The 21,827-nt window shown below is 39.9% G+C and overlaps 2 protein-coding genes across 2 annotated transcripts; both read right to left on the bottom strand.

Annotated features, from left to right (window-relative positions):
- Positions 1 to 47: 47 nt before the first annotated feature.
- LOC110987655 (uncharacterized) lies at positions 48 to 10,824 on the bottom strand. Its single transcript, XM_022250572.2, has 4 exons — positions 10,506 to 10,824; positions 3,195 to 3,257; positions 2,544 to 2,668; positions 48 to 2,174 (listed from the first exon to the last, which is right to left on the bottom strand). The coding sequence occupies exons 1-4, from the start codon at positions 10,614 to 10,616 to the stop codon at positions 1,769 to 1,771; spliced, it is 705 nt and encodes a 234-aa protein (XP_022106264.2). The 5' UTR covers positions 10,617 to 10,824; the 3' UTR covers positions 48 to 1,768.
- Positions 10,825 to 14,375: 3,551 nt separating this feature from the next.
- On the bottom strand, positions 14,376 to 21,164 carry LOC110987651 (uncharacterized). Its single transcript, XM_022250565.2, has 5 exons — positions 20,936 to 21,164; positions 18,635 to 18,697; positions 17,216 to 17,349; positions 16,407 to 16,474; positions 14,376 to 15,979 (listed from the first exon to the last, which is right to left on the bottom strand). The coding sequence occupies exons 1-5, from the start codon at positions 21,029 to 21,031 to the stop codon at positions 15,777 to 15,779; spliced, it is 564 nt and encodes a 187-aa protein (XP_022106257.2). The 5' UTR covers positions 21,032 to 21,164; the 3' UTR covers positions 14,376 to 15,776.
- Positions 21,165 to 21,827: the final 663 nt, after the last annotated feature.

Raw genomic sequence — 21,827 nt, 5'->3', positions numbered from 1 at the left:
TTAGAGTACGTGCTACGGAACAAAATGGCGAGCCTCTAAAATCCATATTTCTTTCTGAAATCAATCAAAACATTTTAGTGAAAAGATAACCGTCTAACCATGTTGTAACACTGATGAGCTTCAGAGATAACGAAGTTTATGCAAAATTTTGAAAAAAAATCGTAAGTTCCATAAAACATCATTCCTGCAATAGCAATGAAGCAAGGATTTCACACAATTTAAAGGAATAATTCTACCGATTTGTGTTTTAAAGCATAAAGTTGATTGAGAAGTCGATAGCAAATAACACGTTTGTGGATGATTCAAGGGATTTGAATGTATCGGTAACCCTAAAATAAAGCAGTATTAAATTTACTTTGCTTCTAAATGTAAATATTTACCCTCTCACAATTATTCTATAGTTTGAAGCCTTCTGCTACGTCGTTGTTTGCTTCAGAATTATAAACATTTGTTATTGCTTTTTTATAAACAAAACAATTGTACAGGGTCTAAACAATAATATCAAATTTTAAAAAGAAAAGCTCAAAAATGCAGCGCTAAAGACTTGGACCTTTGCTTTAATCATTTTAAGTGAATTTTTTGCTTTGTGTATAAAGCAGCAGACTTCCTTATCCAAATAAATTTTGTACAGTGGACTTTTCACATTTAATCGTTAAACATTTAATCATTATGTTATCAATGTTATTCCATGTTTGCACTTAAAAAAAAAAGATAAGCCAAAATGGAATGGCAAACCAGAGGGAATTCAATGAATTTGGCGATTTTATGTTTGTATAGTACCAGTATATAAATACGATGCTCCTAAGGCATAAATTCATCTACGGAAGATTATTGCCTCGCTATTTCAGCAATTCCACACAACATGAACAGATATTTTAAAACCAAAATTTAAAATGTAACAATTGCTAAGAAACAATGTGGCTGCTATTCTAATACAAGGAATAAAACAAATTCTAGTACATGGAATAAATCAAAGATCCCCAATGCATACATATATGCAAGACAGATTTAAACGTGCCCAATCACTGTGAGTTATCAGCAATTATCGCTACACCCAGCACAGTGTGGGCGGATACAAGAAAGTTGATGGGTTTGTCTGCTTATATCACCGCCAACGCCACCAGAATTTGAGTAATAATTTCAATTACGGCAAAAGGGGAAAACCTACCTATTCAAACTTACCAATACTTTCACTGTAGTTGTATTGTGGTAGCTATCCAAGTATCTATGCAGTTTCACCCCTCCCCTTTGCCACGAGGATTAAGCTGATTAAAATACGTAGTTACTTGACATTTGTATAGACACAACTTAGTTAACTGCTATCAAACACAATGGATTTATGTCGGTTGTATGCATTGCGATCCCGCCAAAGCTAAATATCGAATTTCACGTCTAATGGCACAAAAGTGAACTCAAAATGTAGACATAATGTACACATGTTTTGCCGTCAAATGACCGTGGTGCTACGGCCTGCAAAACAGAAGGGCAATTTGTTGGTAAGGAGTTGGTAAAAGGTCTACTGGCTCTCCAAATATTCCAGTCTTAGTTGGATTTCACTCACCGTCGTGTTTGTAGCAGTCTAATTCGTGAAACAAGTCCATCAGCTGTCCGCTAAAGTTGTTACTTGCTGGCTGGGTTGTATAGTTCCTTATCTGTGTTGTGCAGGAATTCCCTAATTGCTTACCCAAGATCTTCAGCCCTTCTTAACCACGTGAACTTACTAACAGTCCTTATCACGGCTGCCTATTGTTGTTGGTATAGTCTCAGGTCAGACAACCCGATTCAGTCCCCCATCGCTCTCGTGATCGCTGACTCTGTAAAACTTGATCTTCCTGTCTGGGTACTCGACGGTGTAAATGCAGTAGGCGACCAAGATGAAGAGAATGACTGCCACTGGGATGGCGAGAAACTGCAGCTTGTACAAAAGGCCTGAGGGGTCAAAAGGCTCCGGGTTCCCTTCTGTGTCATCGTCATCGTCATCCATGTCTGACGTGCTGTCGGTGGCGTTTGTCATGAATCCGTCCGCCGCTCCGTTTCCAGTGAGTGATAGGTTAACGTCATCAATAGCCAGCACGTGGACCCAAAAGTTGAGGTCAGTCCTTGGGGGTATGATGGGAGGCCTGCCATCTTCGCCATAAGCAAGGGAGTAGGGTATCTTCAATTGAAGTTCGTCACTGTGGTAATTGCAAATATCAAAAGGCAAATTTAAGGCCGTTTTCCAATACTCAACTTCGTCTCCGTCTCAGGCTTCGTTCCCGAAACCACTCCCCGACTGTGGGCCTGAGGCGTTTAAATCAAATTGGATTACTGTAAGTTTGTGCTCTCTTGCATCTTATTTGATGTTCTTAGTAAAAAAAAAAACAATTGAAGTCTGAGACGGAGCCGAAGTTGAGTATTGGAAAACGCCTTACTTTCGAAATACAGAAATCTCGAGCTCAAGACAGGGTCAGCAATAAAGACTTTTATGACCCTGATTATACATGTACATAATTCAACAGTTCCTTATAAAGAAAATTTCATCAGGTTCATATGACGTCACTTACTTGACGCATGCACCTTGCAGCGCCATGTTCCATCCTTTAGTGAGTCTGGGATCACCCAGGGTGAATTTAAAAGACTCGTTTCTTGCAAAAGAAGAGTCGAAAACTGTCCCGTTATCGAAAGTTCCCTGAAAGAAAATTCACAGTAAGCATACTTAAACATTATTTTTATCCCATGAACTCAAACAGAACACTTAATTTGCAGTGAAATATGGACGGGCTGCGTAGCACCTTGATCATAATATCGACAAGAATATAATATCAAATCAGTGCTCTGAAATACGCGATTGCCGAGCTTTCGGTAACTGAGTACCTTCTTCAAGGCAAGCAGATTCAGTTTGCAGTTTCTGATTTGACAGAAGAAGGAGCTGCAGTGGTGCCTTCTGATGCAGTCAAGGTCATTCTCCAAACACATCACGTGTGGAATAAGGAGCATGAACATGCAAACCTTTCAAGCCGAAGTCCCTCAAACCGATGGACTAAGTCTAAACTCGAACCCCTCCAAGGCCAAACAGGAAACCCACGGTCTGAAAGCCTATAATTTTCTTCAAGAACTGACTGTAGTGCTCGTTAGACAAAAACAGCAGCGACCATTTGCCACCTTTGTTTTCCGCTTCTTTTTGTTTCGGCCTAAACCTCTGTCCGCCAGCTTACCTCATAGTCTACTGTCAAGAAATTGCCATCTCTTGCCTGTGCAGCACTGCAGTTCCCCTCAACCTGAAAAACAGAGGTTCTGAAATGTGGTGAGCTGGACAAACAGACAGCTGGGAGAGCTGGGACAAGCTGCTTAAATCCTCGACAAAGGCAAAATGATGGAGCAAGTTATTAAAATGCAGGCTGCTATCAATCAATTATGCGCAATATACAATATTATTAACCATTTCGCATGTAAGCGAATAAAATACGATTTATTACACGGTTGCAAAGCCTTTCAAAAGATCCAATTCAGAAAGGAGATGCATAGCCTATACGCGCTTATGCATTATGACACAAATGGTGAAAATGTCACTTTTTATGTGCAAAACCACGCAGCTACAGTAAAAGGAACACTGACGTGAAAAGCAACCATTCTGCTCCTCGCTCAGCTTACACGCATTCAAAATTTTCTGCAGGTTTTCAGATGTTCATACAATCGTCGACTTACAGCAATATTTATGAAGACAGCAATGCATCTGTCATTTCGAAGGTGAAACATGTTGCGCGGTCTTTCAATTTTGTGTGCTTTCATTTGCATAACCGACTATATTTGTATTTTTGCGTTCAAGAAGTATTGGGTTGTCAGCAGTCTATAAAACATTTTAGCAGTAGCCATTCAACATTATATCAAAAGTGCATCAAAGTCTCATCTCTTTGGGCACTGATATCTCGAATTTAATCATAAGAATACAAAACCCTGTCCTGTGACCACATTGTCAATGCGACATGAGACTGTTATGAGTAACAGGTGAAAAACTTGAAAGACTGTCAATGTTTAGCATATTGGAATGCGATTTTAGGGTAAGAAGTCCTTAATTATCTAACTTTCCTCTAATTTTACAAGTCCGGTCAGGGTTAAAGGTCAAACTTCAACTATTGTCATTCACATCCTGCCAACGACTCCGGCCGATTTGAATGCAGGCTTATGTTACACCTCTTCGTTACTTAAAGCACGTAGCAGATTTCGCTGTAGAGGTTCATTTTTAAAGGAACCCCCCCTGAAAAATCTGATGCTAAACGTTGCAAGATGCCCAACGCAAACACCATGGACCAGCACAATATAACAAAGTTCAAGGCCTTTCCTGTTGGTACTTCAAGCATATAGGGTACAGTCCACTATTTCAAGCCCCATTGAAAACAACCCTGAGATTTCTGAAACACAAATGAAATTCTTGTCTGGTCACTTATCTTTCAATTTCTTTTCAATTTTTTGTGGGTTAACCAATTACATTTTTATTATTCGTACAAAACAAAATCACCCCCCATAGGTGATTTTTCCGAAGTCTGATTGCAGCCATTTTTCAAGTGGCAACCCTCAACTTTTTTGGGCACTTAGGACCATTTTTCAACCGTAGTTTTTAGCCATTCTGCTCTCATATGAAAGCTCAAAGACCCAGGGAGTTAATTCCAGCAACGATTTACACAATCTCACCATTTTGGGGGCTAAACCATCTCCTTTCTCAAAAGATACTGTGGGGGCACTTTTAATGCTAATGAGCTGGCCAGAAATTCTCACTTGAATTAGTGGTCTGCACCCATAATGCACCTGTAGGTGTCTGGTTATATAAGATGGGGTGTGCAAAGTATCAGGGTTTCCGTCTGATTATTCATGACGTTTTGTTGAATTGGGGTGCTGAGACCAGGTGGTCAAGTGTGACATAATTTTATTTCCATTTCCTTCCGGTTATGAGCCTGATGAGCGTTATTACAGATATTGGATCTGTTTAATTACCAGCGATCCATGCACACTTTTACCCGCTCAAATTAAGAGGAACCGAAACTTTCGTATTTGATGTCTTTTTGTTCGTTTTGTCGTCGTCGTTATTGTTGTGGTTGTTTTTTCCTTCCTTGCAGTGCCTCATTTCGGCACAGGCCAATTGGATACATTTTCAGCATGCACTGGTGTAGGAGGTAATTTTCGTCCTGAAATAACTTACCGTAACCCCTACAAAATGGCATAATGTTAGTATAGATACATAAATGAAAAAAAAGGCTGAGAAAGCAGTTAAGCTGACGGCTGAAGGGGATTTATATGTCCATTGCTCTTTGCATTTGTGTATGCGTGAGTACAGGACGGAAAGGGCTTCGATCCAGGTTAAATTTATGTCTTTGCTATTAGGAAATAATTTCCACTTTCAGGAATAACTTCTACTCCCTGATAGGAAGACTTATGAACTTAGTCTCTCTCTCTCTCCATACTGAACTGGAATTAGTTTGACAGATACGGGAGCCGTTCTTTTAAAATTGGACAACAAATCTAACGGAAGCGAAATCGCAGAATTCGAAAGTGAAACCGAACGTGGGATGGAGGCTATGAGTTGCTAGCATATCCATAGTGTCTCAGAGGCTGTTTTTGTCATTTCAATTTACTTACAATGAATGCACAAGAGATTTACTCGAGCCTATCCCAGTGATACAAAACTCTTGTCTTCTGAGGACGCGTTAACGCATAACCTCTACTAATGTAACAGAAACAATCTAATCAAGTGCCCTACTACCGTGCATTCCTCACAAGCCCCTGGTTTTCTCTGGCATATCGAAAGGTGCCCTGGTGTCATCACATTGATCCAATCACAGATGTAAACTCTGACCCGCCTGGGGTCCATTTTCAATCGATAAACTGCTCCTGAATCGGTGGTTGAGGGTAATTTAGATGCGGCTGGTGTGGCTGATGCAGAAGCACAGGTTTTGCATAGATACAGGGGACCGTGAGGTACCGTGAAATGGAACATTTTATCAAATTTTGACATTGTTAACAACAACCTTGGAGAAAATATTTCGATCTCTTTGACTGTTTTAGACTACAAAATATTAAAGTTTTTTGCTGAGGCCGTTAAACGTCTCCGTCAGACACTCGTTTGGTGCCTTGTTTTCAAAGGTCCCAATTGCCACGTTTGTATTCCATACATTAAATTACCATTTCCCTTTGTTTAGGAAACTTAAGCTTAAAGGTTGTCCATTACAACACCACGAAATTATGGTTTCATTCAATTTACACTAAATCTCTCTTAGCAATCGATGTGGATTTTGCACAATTTACATCAATACAAAATACAGAAAAATATTCAAAAACACATTTACATTACAATAAATAACGAAAGTAACATACGTAGTTTTTGTATTTGTGATAGAAAATACGGGTAGGCTTAGCAATTATTATACTGTTACTGCAAGTACACGCTTGCCCTTGTTTCGATTATTGTCCCCTCGTAAAAATTAATTTTAGATGAACCCGCTAAATTGAGATATTGTTTGACCTTGGCGACGGGAGCAGGTATCCGTTTTTCCGGAATTCTACCGCTTGCTGTCCACATTTAATTGGATGCACTGCGCGCGAGCGAGAGTAGGTCTTAATAATCGCGATGTACTCTGCTGGCTGAGGTAAAGGCCACGATTCGATCTAATTCCCGTCTAACCTTTTATTCTGGGGACGTTTCAGAACGATCTTTACAGCCAGCATTGCCCAATACCTCCATGCATCAAAGGGTGCTAACGCATTTCCGATCTCGTTTATAAAAATGTTTTGTGAAGGAGTTGCGAGGCATTATGGGTAGATTTAGCAGCATGATCAATGCACTCACAAATATAGAAATGTTGACTCGGATTAAAGGCAAGACAAATCTTTCCAATCAGAAATCCAAGAAATGAGAGGTTGTCAAGATAAGGCGGAGAGAAAACAAGAGTATTTTTACTTCATCATTTTTTGCCTATATAATTGTCTGTTGGGTCCTTAGAGTGCAGCGGACCTTAGAATTCCTTGTTTGCCGAATCAACGGACTTTTGTCGCATTTGGAAATGAAATTGTGGCCGTGTATTTACATTCAACAAGAAGATATGATTAGTCTTAAGCGATTTCATTAATAATTTATCTGAAACAAGTCATCTACTCACTTGAACAAGTTCAACTTTGAGGCACTCCACAGATTTAATGATGGACTTGTTCAAAGATGGGTTAGAATTACATACAAAACTGCCTTCAATTTGATACACAGCTCCAGTACCAGTCCAAGGCCAACCCTCGTATACCAAAATGCTGTAGTGTATACTTAATTTTAAAAGGATGTCGCAGTCCACAGTGCAGGTGGTGAGAGTATTTTCTGTTCAAGGCACCTGTGCAAAACTACTCGAAATGCAATTAAACACTGACTTTGGCAAATGACATCAAGCCCACTTAAGTTAATTGAACACAAAAGCATACTTTTTGTTTTTTACCATCAATGACTAATTCATAATATTGACAACAATAGGTTTATTTACATGTACATATTTCTTCGGCTGTTAGCTGTACCTTTAGCATTTCAAAGTGCCTTCCCGTTTTGTTTTTTCCCCAGGTGAGATGGCAAAATGTGCATTGCAGCAATGAATCACTTAGTTTGAATTTCATAATGCTGAAAGGTAACCTTCACAAGAAATATAAAATGTGTGATATGATGGATTTTTATATTCTGGGGACTGACTTCGGCTCAACTATGACTAGTTGACTAAGAGATGACGTCAAAATTACTCCAAACAAACTGATTAGTTGGTTGTCCCAAGAGAGTAAATTATTTCAGTTGTACTGGATGGGTTTTTTAGGGCCATTTAGATCATGCTATTACATGAGGGCTCCAAGTTGCCAGTACAATGTACGAAATACAAGTCGGGTAAATTTATGTATGCCAGCTGGTACAAACTAACGTGGTCACACTTCTTGTACAGCTGCGCTAGTGTTCAACAATGTACTATTATGATGCATGTCAAGCATGAGCAAGTCGAGCACCCAAAACGGGAGAGTTTCTAAACAGAAGTCTGCAACAAAATAACTCCTGTGAAACGTTCATTCAAATTCGGCCTACAGAGCCGAAAAAGAGGGCACGTTGTGACCCACAGATGACTTGACACGCTTGGTGCATCGCCTATAGATATAGGAGAAAGTAATAATAATCGTCGACAGAAACGAATTTCAAAAACAGCCTTGGGACTTGCTGTGTTTGCTTGCCGCTGAATAGAGAGCAGACAGGAAAATAATCATAGATGCAAAAGATAAAACTGAAGTCACTGAAATGCCAGGGGATAGCCTGTAATAATTCCACGAGGCCGCTGCTTTTTGCTCTTCTGAGTTTCTTGAATGATTCTGGTGGTTCTTTCAAAGCCGTCTGTGTGGTGATTGATTGCACTTCGGATCTCCCTGAGGTTTTCTGAGCATAGAATTGTTGCCCTCTTTGGATTTGCTTCTAGTTATTTGTCTGAACGTGGGCTTGATTCAAGTCGTTAGTATATATCTATTTGCAGCTTTCGCGTCATTGACTACGGAATGTCAATTTAAGAGGCTGGGTTTCCCGAACTATGGATTTTCTTTTTCTTAGAATAAGGAATAATTCTGCAGCTCGCAGGTAAGTTAAACTCATGAGTGTTTCACACAGACTGAGTTCAATTCGACCACTGAGGATTATTCCGATTTGATTTAAATATATAATTAATTATATGTCAGTATCATGAACTGGAAATTACAAGTCCATGTTTCCCCGGTACACTACCTTAACTCGTCTGGCTCGAGTCGATGTTTGAGGCATGTTTTTGTTACGACAGAATAAACTAATTGTGGCATGCTTCCCCCGAGAATTTACTATGGTCCGCTCCACCGACAGAGATCAATGTCATCGACATCGCTCGATGTTTTTCTGTGTAATTTCTTTAATTCCAAATTTGATTATAAACGCACCATACGTCATGAATTCCAGGCCTCCAGCAGAGGAAAAAAAGATGTTATCTAGATACTAAGATAACTGAACACGGAAGAAAAGCGGAAGACAGTATAGCAACCTAGTCGATGAATTGGGTGTGGAAAAACAACATAAAAAGCCAAAAGTCACGGTAGAGCTTCAGTGGTGAATACAGTTATATTGTCACAGATGCTACATGAAATTAAATCACTTAGCTCTAGTCATTCAACTGCCAACACGTCTGATCTGATAACGGTGGTCAGTCATCTAGGCTTCAATACGACATAGTTTTCAATATGGCATAGATTTACGCACATAAACGACGGTATAAATATTACAGTTTGAGCAAACAGAATCAAAAACTGCTTTCCTCAGGCTGACTGTCGCATGGAATCATAAAAGTTACCTTGCAATAGGTGCGTCGTTAGAACGAAAACTATCAACGACTACGTAGAATGAAATATTAAGCGCAGTGAGTTAAATTACATATTTAGAGACAATTGGAAATGATGCAGGACTACAAGCCAGTGCAGCTTATGTTATTGATATGGCGAAATGTATAGTGAATAACACGCCGTTATAAAATATCCTTTGTCACATGAACACATGACAAGATACCATATGTAGACCACGCAATATAATTCTAAAACCTTACGCGCCATTATTATTTCGAGCATAATATACCGCCGTATGGTGATTGTTATTGTCATGATAACAACCTGCAAATGAGTGGTCTTTTTACCCTGGGCTTGGTGATCGCACAGCTATATTCGAAAAATGTTCCAGAAGTGTTCGAAAAAATGGCTGTGGGCTAATCACAATACATATGCAAATACTTAAAAGGGCTTTGGCGGTATCTTTTAATTCAAAAAGTATGCATACATCATAAATTAATAATCTCAAAGAATAGTTGAGCAAGACATTTATTTTATTTCAAGTCTCTGAAATAAAACAAACCACTTTGCACATGTTGCGGTTGTAAGTTGCAGAGTGCCTGATTGATATGTGCCCGACTTTGATTGTGTGAAACCCAATTACAGTAAGATGTTAAGACATGCTAATGCCCAGGAATAGGTGACGCGAGAATGTAGATTACAGCTCCACTTTCCAAACCACGTTTCAGCACTGCAACATTATGGAAGACACTACATCATGAAGTACTTTCTATCTAAACTTCTCGCCGTCTAGACGGAACATCCTGCAACGAGCTCAAAGTGGTGCAACACAACTAGTATCCGGGGGGGTATATACCAAATGGTGCTTTCATACATGTACAAGGCGTATAAAATGCATACAGCTTGTCCATGTTTTCTTCATGCCAAATCTATTCGAATGACAACCTGCAGTGGTTTTGCTGATCCGGCTAATTTTTGACGGAAAAAAAGCCTGAGTACGTAGGCTGAAGAATGAGGGGACTCATTCGAAATTCCAATACTGATGTCGATACGTCTGCAAAATATTTGGCATAACGGATGCTTTCTCAAAGAATGCATACATGGCCGGTATAAATATGACCTTTAACCTTGTTCATAAAATAAAAAATAATCCTCGTAGCACCAGCACCTACCGTTTGGGTTATTTGTAGTTCTGGTACCGCGCCGAAAACGATGACAAGCAACCCTGTGAGAAATAACAGCACTTGGATCATCTCCATGATGTTAGTCGGCAGCTCTATCATCAGCTTTCAGCAACATACGAATAGAAACATACTTTTTTCAGCGCAGAGAAGGCTAATTCGTCAACCAAATGACTGGGAACACACAAGCCTGGAGCAACGCTACGATGATGGTACAGTTGCAATCCTGGTTCATGTGTGCTCATGGAGCGTGAATGGAACATAAAACCGTGGAAGCGGGAAGTTGAAGTCGCCCTGGGATATTGTGACCTTTTTTCTCGCCACACGGCTCGGCCGCAGTTAACAGATAATATGCAAATACAGACAATTGGACTACTCCATGTTGTAACAAGAGGGGTCAGTTCCGTCGAAAGAGGGACAGAATGCAGCCCAGCAGCACATTTCTTTCTTTTTTATATTAATAAACAACTGTCTGGGGAGCACCATAAATATAGTTTCCCGTTGGGAAATTTTTTATCGTCAGTCTCGAAAAAAGATCAGTCTTAACGCCTTGTGGAAGCTTCCCCTGTTAATATGTCGGACTTAACTTCGCTTGGGATGAAATCCTCCAGGAATAGTTTTTATTTAAGTCGAGTAAGTGTGTTGTTATTGTAAGGTACTGGCAGTATCACAACTGGAGGAAGGTACGCTTATGTATAATTTGTACGTCATTATTTAGCGTGATAATGAATTATGCAGTGTGTGCTCCTTACAACAGCACTAATTCAAGCCCCATTGAAAACAGTGTAAAATCAACAAAGTTCGGAGACCCATTGCGGGCAACTCAACCCCCCCCCCCAAAAAAGTGAACGTTTCCAAGTCTGTCAGCAGCCATTTTTCAAATGACATCGCTCCACTCTTGGAGGCTCCTCGGAAATTTTTTAATAGCATTTTGTCTGCTTTGCCCTCGAATTGGAGCCCTTGAATCTAGAAAGTTGATCCTGGGCCATACTTACTAGTACACAATCCCATAATTTCAAAGGCCACACAAACTCGTCTGTTTAAAAGAACCTTTGGTGGGTACTTTTTAAGCGCGTCGAGAATTTGCCGTGCGCTACTCATATGATACACGCATGCCCTGCAATTTAATTTCTTTGGCGCGCGAGGCACAGCATTGACCGGGGCGCTTCTCAGCTGGTTCCATCACTTATCGTGAGAGTAGGAGAAGCCAGAAAGTTTATTACTGCCATGAACAACGCTACTTGTGCAAACTGTGGTCGCTTGAGGGTATGAAGCTCCTTTCTGTTCAACTTTTGTGTGTCATAATAAAAGACTGAAACGCCGCAGTTGAAGTACATTACCTTATTTGACCTACAAATGCCTGACCAATCTCCTTACAGGTCTATATGCTAATTATGGTGTGTTTATTTATGTTACGTTCATTTCTGAGCGAGGCTAAGATTACTATCTGCCAGAAATAGGCTTGTGTTTTTCAATTGTCATCATTAGGTAAAAGCACTGCCCCCCCCCCAGCCGCGCGTGGCCTGCTCTGTTCAAATGCATTGATGGAACAACAGCATTCAACAACGCAAATAACACAGGGACATGGAGAATCACGGGTGTCAGTTGAAGTTATTCATTCATTTACATTTCTTTCAGTTTGGGATGGCCCTTATAAACTGGTTGTGTGGGAAAGTCTGTGATGTAATATCTTCAAAGCCTAAGGGCCATTTGAGGTTACAAATCCAAAACTAGGAGGCATCGACCCATAAATAAAAAAAATCACAGCACATAATTTGTTACTGTACACGTCAACTCTTAAATCAATCTAAAGACAGTAGGCCACATATTTTTTTTTAAAGTTGTGAATGTTTACTATTTATAAGTTGATTTCACACGGCAAGAGCATTATTTTACATCATGGTGATTGTAAAATACCGGTTTGGAATGAATAGCTCATTTTAACTGGCCATAAACATTAATATCAAAGAGAATGGATACCAGGAGGTGTTTTCAGTAAGGCAGAGCAGTACATTGTTGGAACTGGGGGCGCACTAGTAATGCTGTCTCGGCAAATTGTATCTGTGTCGTGGTTTAATGTTTGAATAACTTCGTACGATATGCCCCGTGCTGATACTTAATTCTGAGCCGTTATAGAACACTTTCCATTGGTTTAGGATATTGAATAATACAGACATTGCTATTCTAAAATGCCTTTTCGTGGGACACTTTGGACTGGAAACTCAATTCATGGTGCTTGGAAGGGATTCAAAAGGAAAGAAAAAAATGTCCTAAGAGGAAGTTAAAATTGACAGATTCTGCTTATTCAGTCAACTGAAAACAATTTTTTTCCAGAGGTCTTTAAACGCAAAATACCTCAAAAAGTCAACTGAGGGGGTCATTCCAAAGTTCCTTTTTATCAAGAACAAGTTCACAGCTTGATAATTATATCTTTCGCTGTTGGTCACACTACTCGAAATTCAACACTTTGTTCTAACGGTAAGAAATACACCCAAAATATTTTTCTCATAACAATAAAATGTAAGGAAACGCTCAGGTCAACGGTCCCCGAGCGGATTGTGGTCACAATGTCCACCTGTCAAATTCTTAGAACCTTTTCTCCCAAAGTCTCTCTATTTTGAACAATGAAAGACTTTCTGCTTGTGTACTCTTCCTTTAGAGCGAGCGTATATATAGTTTTCATGTTTAATATACCCAAAATTGGGGCGAATGCCGATCGGACGTCGAAAAAATAATGTACATGTAGTTGCCGTGATTCTGGCAGTGCACTGGTAAGCGACATTCTTATGCAACCAACGGAGAGTTTTATTCACACACCAAGTGAGCCCAGTTCAATTGGCATTAGGGTACTACCAGTTAACCCAATCGCCAACATCACTGATAACTCTTATCTTCAAGGAAAGGCAGCTAGCCAGTGTGTTCATCTGCTTAAAGAGCACATCTCAGGAAAACATGTTTTCTCCGATTTTATCTGTTTAAACACGTGCGAAAGCATCCAAATCGAAGGCAGGGTCATTTGTCTTGAGAGCTCAACCATAGCAAGCTTAAAGGGACTTTTTCTGTTCATGCCAAGATGCAAATTCTGAATGTAGATTGTGTCATTCAGAGAAAACAGCCTAACGAGGGGACCCCTCGCCCTGTGTTCGCATAGCGGATAAAACCTGGTGCATGCCAACAATGTATATAGCCACTGTTTGGCATCCATAAGGGTTTATCCACTACGAACACAGGGCTGTGTTTTCTCAGAATGACGCAATCTGCATGCAGAATTCGCATATTGGCATGAACAGAAAAAAGTCCTTTTAAGCTTGTCATGGTTGAGCTCTAAAGATAATGATACTGCATTCGATTTGGATGCTTCCAAGTTTATTTGAACAGACAAAATGAGAGAAAACATGCTTTCCTTAGAGGTGCTCTTTAAAGTTACAAAATAATTATCAGAAGTGTGATGTGGTGTAATGAAAAAACTGTGCTCACAAGTTGGGAGAAACTGTCGCATGGTCTTGAAGTCTTAAGTACATTCATAAATTGTGGCCCGGGTCTTCAATAATGTGTCCTTCGGGAAACATGCCTAAAATTCAATAGCTGATTTTCCCCTAAACACTTCGAACCAGGTACTGCTCACTTGCTTATTTTAAAAAACAATGGATATGGAGTGGGCCAACACCGGAAAAGAATCTGCAAACACCACCAGAACACGCAGCTCATAGATCGCGGTTGACAGCGTTTCTTCCTCCGGCGACTCGTCACAGAGATCATGGTAGCAGCTCTCACAATAGTCAAAGCGCCCTCTGCTGGTCGGAAAATTTATTCAGACCCGTACAATACTGTGCCAATAAGTTGCCACTTCAAGGCTTCCTCTTTTTCGATATTCTAAAAACTTTATTGCTCTTTCAAATATTTACAACCATTAACAAAAAATTACCACCATAATTATTTTGACTATTTTGGAGCAATTTAGGAAACATTAAATTATTTGATACAAATTTCATTATCATTCCAAAGACTGAAAACCTGAAGTGAAAACTTGAGTAGCCATTACTATAAAACTACCGGAATTCTGAAAATACCCATCATCTACCTAACACCTTGATAAATAGTAGAGTCTAAAATCTCTCAGCCAATCAGCAACAAAGTAGTACCTGATAAGCCAGCTGCATTAGTCTACAATTTGTGAAACTTCAGAGCCCAGGAGAAAAGTGAGAACATGGAAGAAACCAGAAGTAAAAAAAAAAGAGAAAGAAAGAAAAGAAGGAAGTAAAAAGATCCAGCCCAAACAACCGACTAAACTGAGAAGCAGTGCAACACTCACGTGGGATTACACACGTTCTTAAATCATAAAGCTCTTGCATTTTGGAATGTTTTCAGCTACCAAAGTCCAAGAGGTGTACTCAGCTTATGTTTAGGATCAACGTGCAACCCAGAAGTACCACCCAAGTCTGCTGGGCAGCTACTTCATTAATATCTTGTATCGAACTCTAGCTTATGTTCTGATGAGCGGTTCAGGAACTGCAAGCTTCATTTTTTTTCCTTACACAGTTACACGCTGCAGGGAATGAAATATCCAGAGACAAACATCCTCTTTCAGTGACAGCTAATGAAACCACTCATTGGGAACAAAAGAAAGGACAGAAATGATGAAAACCCTTTCTGCAACTCCTCAAAATGTTCACTCTCTGCCACCTGATACATATAAGCAAAAAATGACACAAAATCTAAATAAAAACAAAAGTTCTTTAGGGAGCTTGGAGAGGTAAAATAAAACAAACCAACATGACTGGAGAAGCAAAAACTAATATCCTCCTCAATTTGGGGGCAGATCTGGGCACGTGTAAAAGAATGCCTCTAACATCTGGATAAGCAACCATGCAGAAACAAACTGATCAATCTGCTTCAAATCCAGTGTTTAAGGTGTTCACATAAGCCCATTAGACTTTGCAATACATAAAATAATTAAACAGACCTAAGACTGAAATCTGACACCAAGAGGTATTGGAAAACGTTTGAAAGATGGAAGTGTGACATCAAGAGGTAACTGCAAAAGTTCAAAGGTGTTCAAGGTTTGCAAATCATCAATTACAGCTGATGATGTACAGTACCAAAATGTAATTCATGGATTTGAATTTGAATGAAATATGAAAGTGGCTTTACTCCACTGTTTGGTAGTACAATAAAGTCCTGGTGCTTCCCCCAAGACCTTGAATCCATCTCTGGCTTTTTTTTCAACCCTGCTTCTGCATGAGTGATTTCGGAGATGTACTTTTATTTCTTCTTCTTCTGTTTCTGCTCGCGCTTGACCTTGGTCTTTTGGGTCGAGTCGGTAGATGCCTTGCGCCAGAGATACAAGCCGATTATCACCACAATCCCAGGACCGACAATGAATGGGCTGGTCGCAGACAGTGAGTCCAAGAAAGATGGCTTCTTCAGCTCCATCAATTCCACAGTGAAGATGAGCGTGGAGTCAGCTGCACAGACAACCAAAAAAAACCAAGGAAAAAATTGAATGGTATGGACTTTGAACCTGCAACCTGCGTAAGTCCAGTGACAGGCAGCAAGCATTGTCAGTATGCCACACGCACCTTGTGTCCTCCAAGATCAATTCAGACCTGTATTCTTGCACATTTTGCCCAAAGGTAAAACTTACAACCCCTTTGAGTGGCACTTGTTTCTTGAGATCTATCCTAATCATCAACAACAAAAACGCTCTACCAACTGAGCTATCCAGCCCTATGCTGGCAGTGTCTCCTTTTGTCAGTCTTACCAGTTAGAAGATGAAACAAGCAATGCAGCTTTTAAAAGTCATCTCATTGATGAGGACTTCTACCGGAGTCGACATACATGAGGCAACTGCTGAGGAAAGCTAATAAAATGTTCACGTTATTCCCTACTTACGTGGAATATTTGCCTGTGCCTGCTTCCCATAGCCTAAATGAGGAGGAATGACAAGCTTGCGATGCTCTCTGCAAACAACAAAAATCCAAATACTTATACGCGAAATTGATTGGGAATACTCCCTCCTATAGTAGACAAGCTAATGTACGGTGGAACGTCGCTATACCGAACACCGCTATACCGAACATTCGGCGAACATTGTCCTTGGCTCCCAGTATTTTGTGCACAAAACCTACCGAAAATTATGCAGTTGCAAATCAACCAAGATTTACCACAGCATGCATCAGAGATCGATCCTGAGCAGTAGCTTCACAACTTTTAGGATAAACTTAATATCAATTTTGTATCTGAAGATTTAATAAAAAACAAAAATAATTACGATACATTTCTAGAAACCTCAAACGTGAGTGCAACTGCAAAACATCATGAAAACAGTGAATCATAGTATCACAAGAGGGTGCACTTCACTTAGACAAGAGAGGGTGCTATTCAACATGGCAACGAAATGTTTGGCAGTTAATTTCACTATACCGAACGACTGCTGTACAGAACATTTAGCGTGGACCCCGTCGTGTTTGTTATAGCGGCGTTCCACTGTACATTGTACATGTAGTTGGTAGTACCTAAAAAAAGGGGATATTTGTGTTCACTTTATGTGCATGTACATGTAGTAAGGTCAGCCAACTTTCATTTAAATGTGTACTAACTTGTAACATCTTCACAGATATCCACTGATGTGGTATTATTTGACATTGGTGTCTATTTACTGACGTCTACTAGCACTGTTGGTTAATAGTGCACTGACCTACCCAACACACATGCCTTTGATGCCCTCCTCCCATCCTTTGATGACTTTGTTTTTGCCAAGCTGGAATCTGATTGGATCCCTGGAGTTGTCTGGAAGCTTGGACATATCAAACACCGCTCCTGATTCCAGCTTTCCCTGTAGAGAGTAGCATGGACAAAGCTAGCACACCCTGAAGTGTGGGCAGATAAAGAAATGCAATGATTTGTGGATGGGTCTTGAAAGAACCAAACCAGCAAAGCACCAACTTTGCATGGTTGTGCTGGAAAAGAGGCCACACTGGCCACCTTGAATGGGTTCTTGTGTGGAAGCAAGCTTGCATGTACTAAACCAAAAAAAGTTTGCACAAAACAATCAGAATGAGTTGGAAAGGGGGCTCTACTGGCAAGTATTGTCCGCATCAACAGGTTTTATGAAATACATGTACATATACAATACATGCACCTGACCAAACCAAACATACTGTGGTGCAGTATGCTGTTGGGCCCTTTCTATGGTGTGGTTTAAGAAGTGTGGCTCCACCGTAGAGCTATAAATAAAAGCTAAAGCACTGACTCATGTACAAAGTGATGCCTGCTGGACGCATCCATCTTTGTGCATAAACTTATGGAAAACTCAACATTTTGTGCGGATTTTGTATGGCTATTTGCATGCATTTATCAATCTAAATCATTACTATATATTCTAAAACAATATGTCAACAAATCCAATACACAAACAATCTCAATGCACATAAAGTAAATGAGCGTTTCTTTTTGCTCTGTGCTAACAAAACACAATTTATGGCTGTATACACTGCACGAGAATTTTGCCGTGACGTTTTTTAAATTAGATTTTATTGGTACTCAATTGATGCGCATGACTGCTCCAGAGCTACGAACTCACCTAACACTGAGTGAACTAAGGGAACAACTTTTAATTTCACTGAACGTATTCATCAAAAACCAGCAAGTGAAAGACATGCATACATGTATGAAATTGGACAACCTTGCTCCAATCTTAGGGAAAAATTCATTCTAAAATAATAAGCTATGGATGTAAATAAACATGTGCCACTGCTCTGTATGTGTGCCTCTATTCAAAAGACGCGCTGACATTGGCATGTGTTGTATGTGCACGTTGCATTTAGAATACACAACTCAATATTCAGTCTATCCGTTGTGAATGTTCTACAAGCACGCACATGGATTCAAAATGTCTCCGCCCAGGACGGTGTCAAATTCTGTCCGCACGGAGAATGAGAAGTTAGCGCTCTAGTTAGTATATATAGCTGTATGGGCTCCACTGGCACGCTTTGCCAAATTAAATGGCTTCTTACATATCAGCTTAGCAACATGCCTCTGTAACAAAATACATGTAGCCAAGTCTGTTTTGCAAGTTTGACACATCTTTGGGACTGTGTACTGGTATGGCTGATACTCACTACGTAATGCACTGCCACCTCATCACCAACTTCAGCCTTGTCTGAACAATCTTCTGGTATGTGCTAACAAAAAAGATATTTCAAGAATTGAAACATTAACAATTTTGCAAAAAGGTCTCTCTAACCATTCCACAACTTTGCTAAATTCTGTCTTAGTACCGGTAAGTACAGTAAGAAGAAATGTTTTGATTGGAATTTGCCGGCACATGTGAGAGCTGGTTGCAGAGAGAGCTGCGACATGAGTGTCTCAATTGTTGGAACCAAAATGGTGGATTATGCTTCTGAGTACATGGACAATTAGCACACAATAGTTGCATGCTGTGTGCTGGTTGCAGAGAGAGCTGCGACGTGAGTGTCTCAATTGTTGGAACCAAAATGGTGGATTATGCGTCGGAGTATGTGGACAATTAGCACACAATAGCTGCATGCTGTGCTGCACACACACACAACAGCCAATTTGGTTCCCAAGTCTTAAGTTGGCGCTACTCCTTCTATACACAGCTCTGGTTTATGTCCCACATGTAATTTCTAAGTCATATGCATACACAAAACAGCTTTTGCTATGACCTTTATCACATCATTGATACTGTTATCACAACACAGTGCACCATGCTGCATGTAAGACAAACATGTAATCAGCACAGAACAACAGCTGTAAAGTTTACCACACCTAAGACTCCAATCTATTACTTTCTAGATAATGTACGCTGAACTAGGAACGGTAAATCTTGCAAATTTATTAAACAATAGCATTTCATCCAAGCTTCGAAGCCAAAATGTTCATCATGATGCCAAACAGATGTTGCAAGTGTATTCTCAAACAAAACACTATTAAAACATAAAAACATAAGCAAACAGCAGAAATATTTATTTGAATGTTACACCGTACAACAAACTATAATATTACAAATATTACATGCTGTGAAATGAAAACACCAATTGTTAGATTTGACATTTACGCATTTGCAGGGGTGGATCTAGGAATTTTTTGAGCCCACCTTCCCCCTGGATCCGCACCTCAAAAGAGTTATAAATGCAAAGGCATATTGTTGGCAGCAGGCAGAAACTTAGTCAAGTGGGTGAGTGCAGTTCAAGAGGTCCTTCAGTTAATGTCCAAGGTTAACAAGCCGGATTTAAAAGTGTCAACACTAGGGGCTTACCAAATTAAGTAAAAGAGTTAGCTCCATTTTAAGACTGTGCATGAGATAAGCGGATATTTGTACTTAAGCAGTCCTTTAGGGTGTGAAAAGAAATAAATGTAGAGTCAAAAAGGCCTACTGAGAGAGATTTTTACGACAGAGTACATGTGTAGTTGGCAGTGGAATCTGACTACGTCAGTGGGCATGGGGTCAGCGGGAAAGAGTTCCATATACAGAAACCAGAGATTATTCCCTATAGTGAACTATTAGCCATCAGAAAGCAGAAACACGCATATCAAGAAAAGGTCAATTTAGGATGGAAAATACCAAGTCATTTACTTAAAAAACACTTAGAATTTTTCAGACCAGTCTCAAAGGTAGTCCGAGTAACCTGGACGCTACAAATTGCCTTTTTTAACCTTTTCATATGGTTGGGCAGTACATGTAGGAGGGTAAAAGTACATGTACATGTACCTTTCATAGGCTTTTGCTTCCATTGATTTCACTCAAAATACATGTACATGTAGCTCCTACCCCGAATCAAAATCCTCTGAATTCACCTCCCAAAATGATCCTTAAACTGTGTAATGCACCAAGTTATAGACTGAGTGAAAATCAGAGATTCCAATAATGATGGTACATGAAAGGTTTACTCATATTTGGGAAGAAAAGAGAAATTTCTCCTTCAAATCGGAAACAGTCTTGTCGTCGAGCTCAATGTCACCATCTTGTTCAGAACATATTCAAATAGAGATTTAATTTTTAAACTGTATGTTAATATCCTGAGCGCCGCATGAGTTTTGATGTGATCACCGCTACCGACCCAACCATGTCATGTTTTAAAAAAGCGATTTGTAAGGTCCAAGCTACATGTACTAGGACTATCTCAAAGGCAGCTGAAAGGGTTTAAGCACGGGGTATCAAGTGGTATCCGCATATGGAACTCCTGGTATAAACCACAGGTTGCACGTACATGTATTAGGCAAACAAGAATAAACAAAACACATAAACACCAAGGTATGTACCTAGCCCAGGTGGACTGTAATGAAGACTGCATGACGTCCAACCTGGGCTGGTGCTAGCCCCAGACTGGGGGCCAGTCATGACGGGGCTGGTGCATACCATTGCCGTTAAAACTGAAATTGAATTGACTGTACTTTACCAAAGTTACAACTTCCAGCATTCCTTTCTTCTTTGCATCGACGAATCCACCAATTACTGCAGCCAGAAGAAGCAAAACTGCCAGGAACCTATCCATTGTGGATTTCGAAAAATAATTATGTGAAAACGTCGCCCGTTAATCGTTAATTTTGCTCGAACGACAACCTCACAGTGAGTGTGCATGCATAGGGCACCAACGTGTACATACACTGTACATGTACATGTATGTACACGTGCTTGTTGTGTTTTTCGATGGGCTTTAAATGACCTTTGACAGTGTCAGTAGTACGTCATCAGCATGCTCGGGTGAATTTGATTCAACCCTCAATCAAGGGATCGAAAAGACATTTTAAAATACATAACGCATGTACATCCAAATTCCATTATTAAATGCTACAAAATTGTATTAAAACTGATACCTTAAAGTTGAAACCATTTTTATTACACTTTTAAAATTATATTTTTAATATACACCAAGGATTGTCAAGTGCCGAAATAGCTCAGTTGGGAGAGCGTTAGACTGAAGATCTAAAGGTCCCTGGTTCAAATCCCCGGAGAACTCGCATGAGTTCTGAATTGTCCCGGGTTTCGGCAATTATCTTTTGCTTTTTCTAATAACCCTGTTTTAACCTAATGCAAACATCGAAGTCGTTGTTTCGCTTGCTCCACGAAGATAATTTTCTTTTTGCCATGAATACATACTTGTCATTAAAAGGTAGGCCAGTCCATCTTGAGCCCTTAGTCTATGTGATAGATGTGCTCACTATGAAACTTGCACGGTATAGAACGGGTGACACTCAGACCACTTAACCCTAGGCCAACTCGAAAATTAGTATCGTTGATGTCCCCTGTGATGCATTTTGACTTTTTGCTTCTAGTACCTTGCCAGAGCA

The sequence above is a fragment of the Acanthaster planci genome, linkage group LG02, assembly GCF_054643075.1.
Source record: "Acanthaster planci isolate LZ-2023a linkage group LG02, COTS_SCS, whole genome shotgun sequence".
Taxonomy (NCBI): Eukaryota; Metazoa; Echinodermata; class Asteroidea; order Valvatida; family Acanthasteridae; genus Acanthaster; species Acanthaster planci.
Note: the sequence above shows the minus strand (reverse complement) of the source record. Positions and strands in the feature narration are given on the sequence as shown.

What these genes read in the sequence shown, in the direction of transcription:
- LOC110987655 (XM_022250572.2), bottom strand. Translation starts at nt 10,616, where the DNA reads ATGATAGAGCTGCCGACTAACATCATGGAGATGATCCAAGTGCTGTTA. An exon ending in TCTTGACAGTAGACTATGAG is followed by an intron (nt 2,669 to 3,194) that starts GTAAGCTGGCGG and finishes ATTTTCTTTCAG; the next exon opens with GGAACTTTCGATAACGGGAC. An exon ending in CTGCAAGGTGCATGCGTCAA is followed by an intron (nt 2,175 to 2,543) that starts GTAAGTGACGTC and finishes CAATTACCACAG; the next exon opens with TGACGAACTTCAATTGAAGA.
- LOC110987651 (XM_022250565.2), bottom strand. Translation starts at nt 21,031, where the DNA reads ATGGATAGGTTCCTGGCAGTTTTGCTTCTTCTGGCTGCAGTAATTGGT. An exon ending in AGGTGGCAGTGCATTACGTA is followed by an intron (nt 17,350 to 18,634) that starts GTGAGTATCAGC and finishes TACTCTCTACAG; the next exon opens with GGAAAGCTGGAATCAGGAGC. An exon ending in GGCACAGGCAAATATTCCAC is followed by an intron (nt 15,980 to 16,406) that starts GTAAGTAGGGAA and finishes TTGTCTGTGCAG; the next exon opens with CTGACTCCACGCTCATCTTC.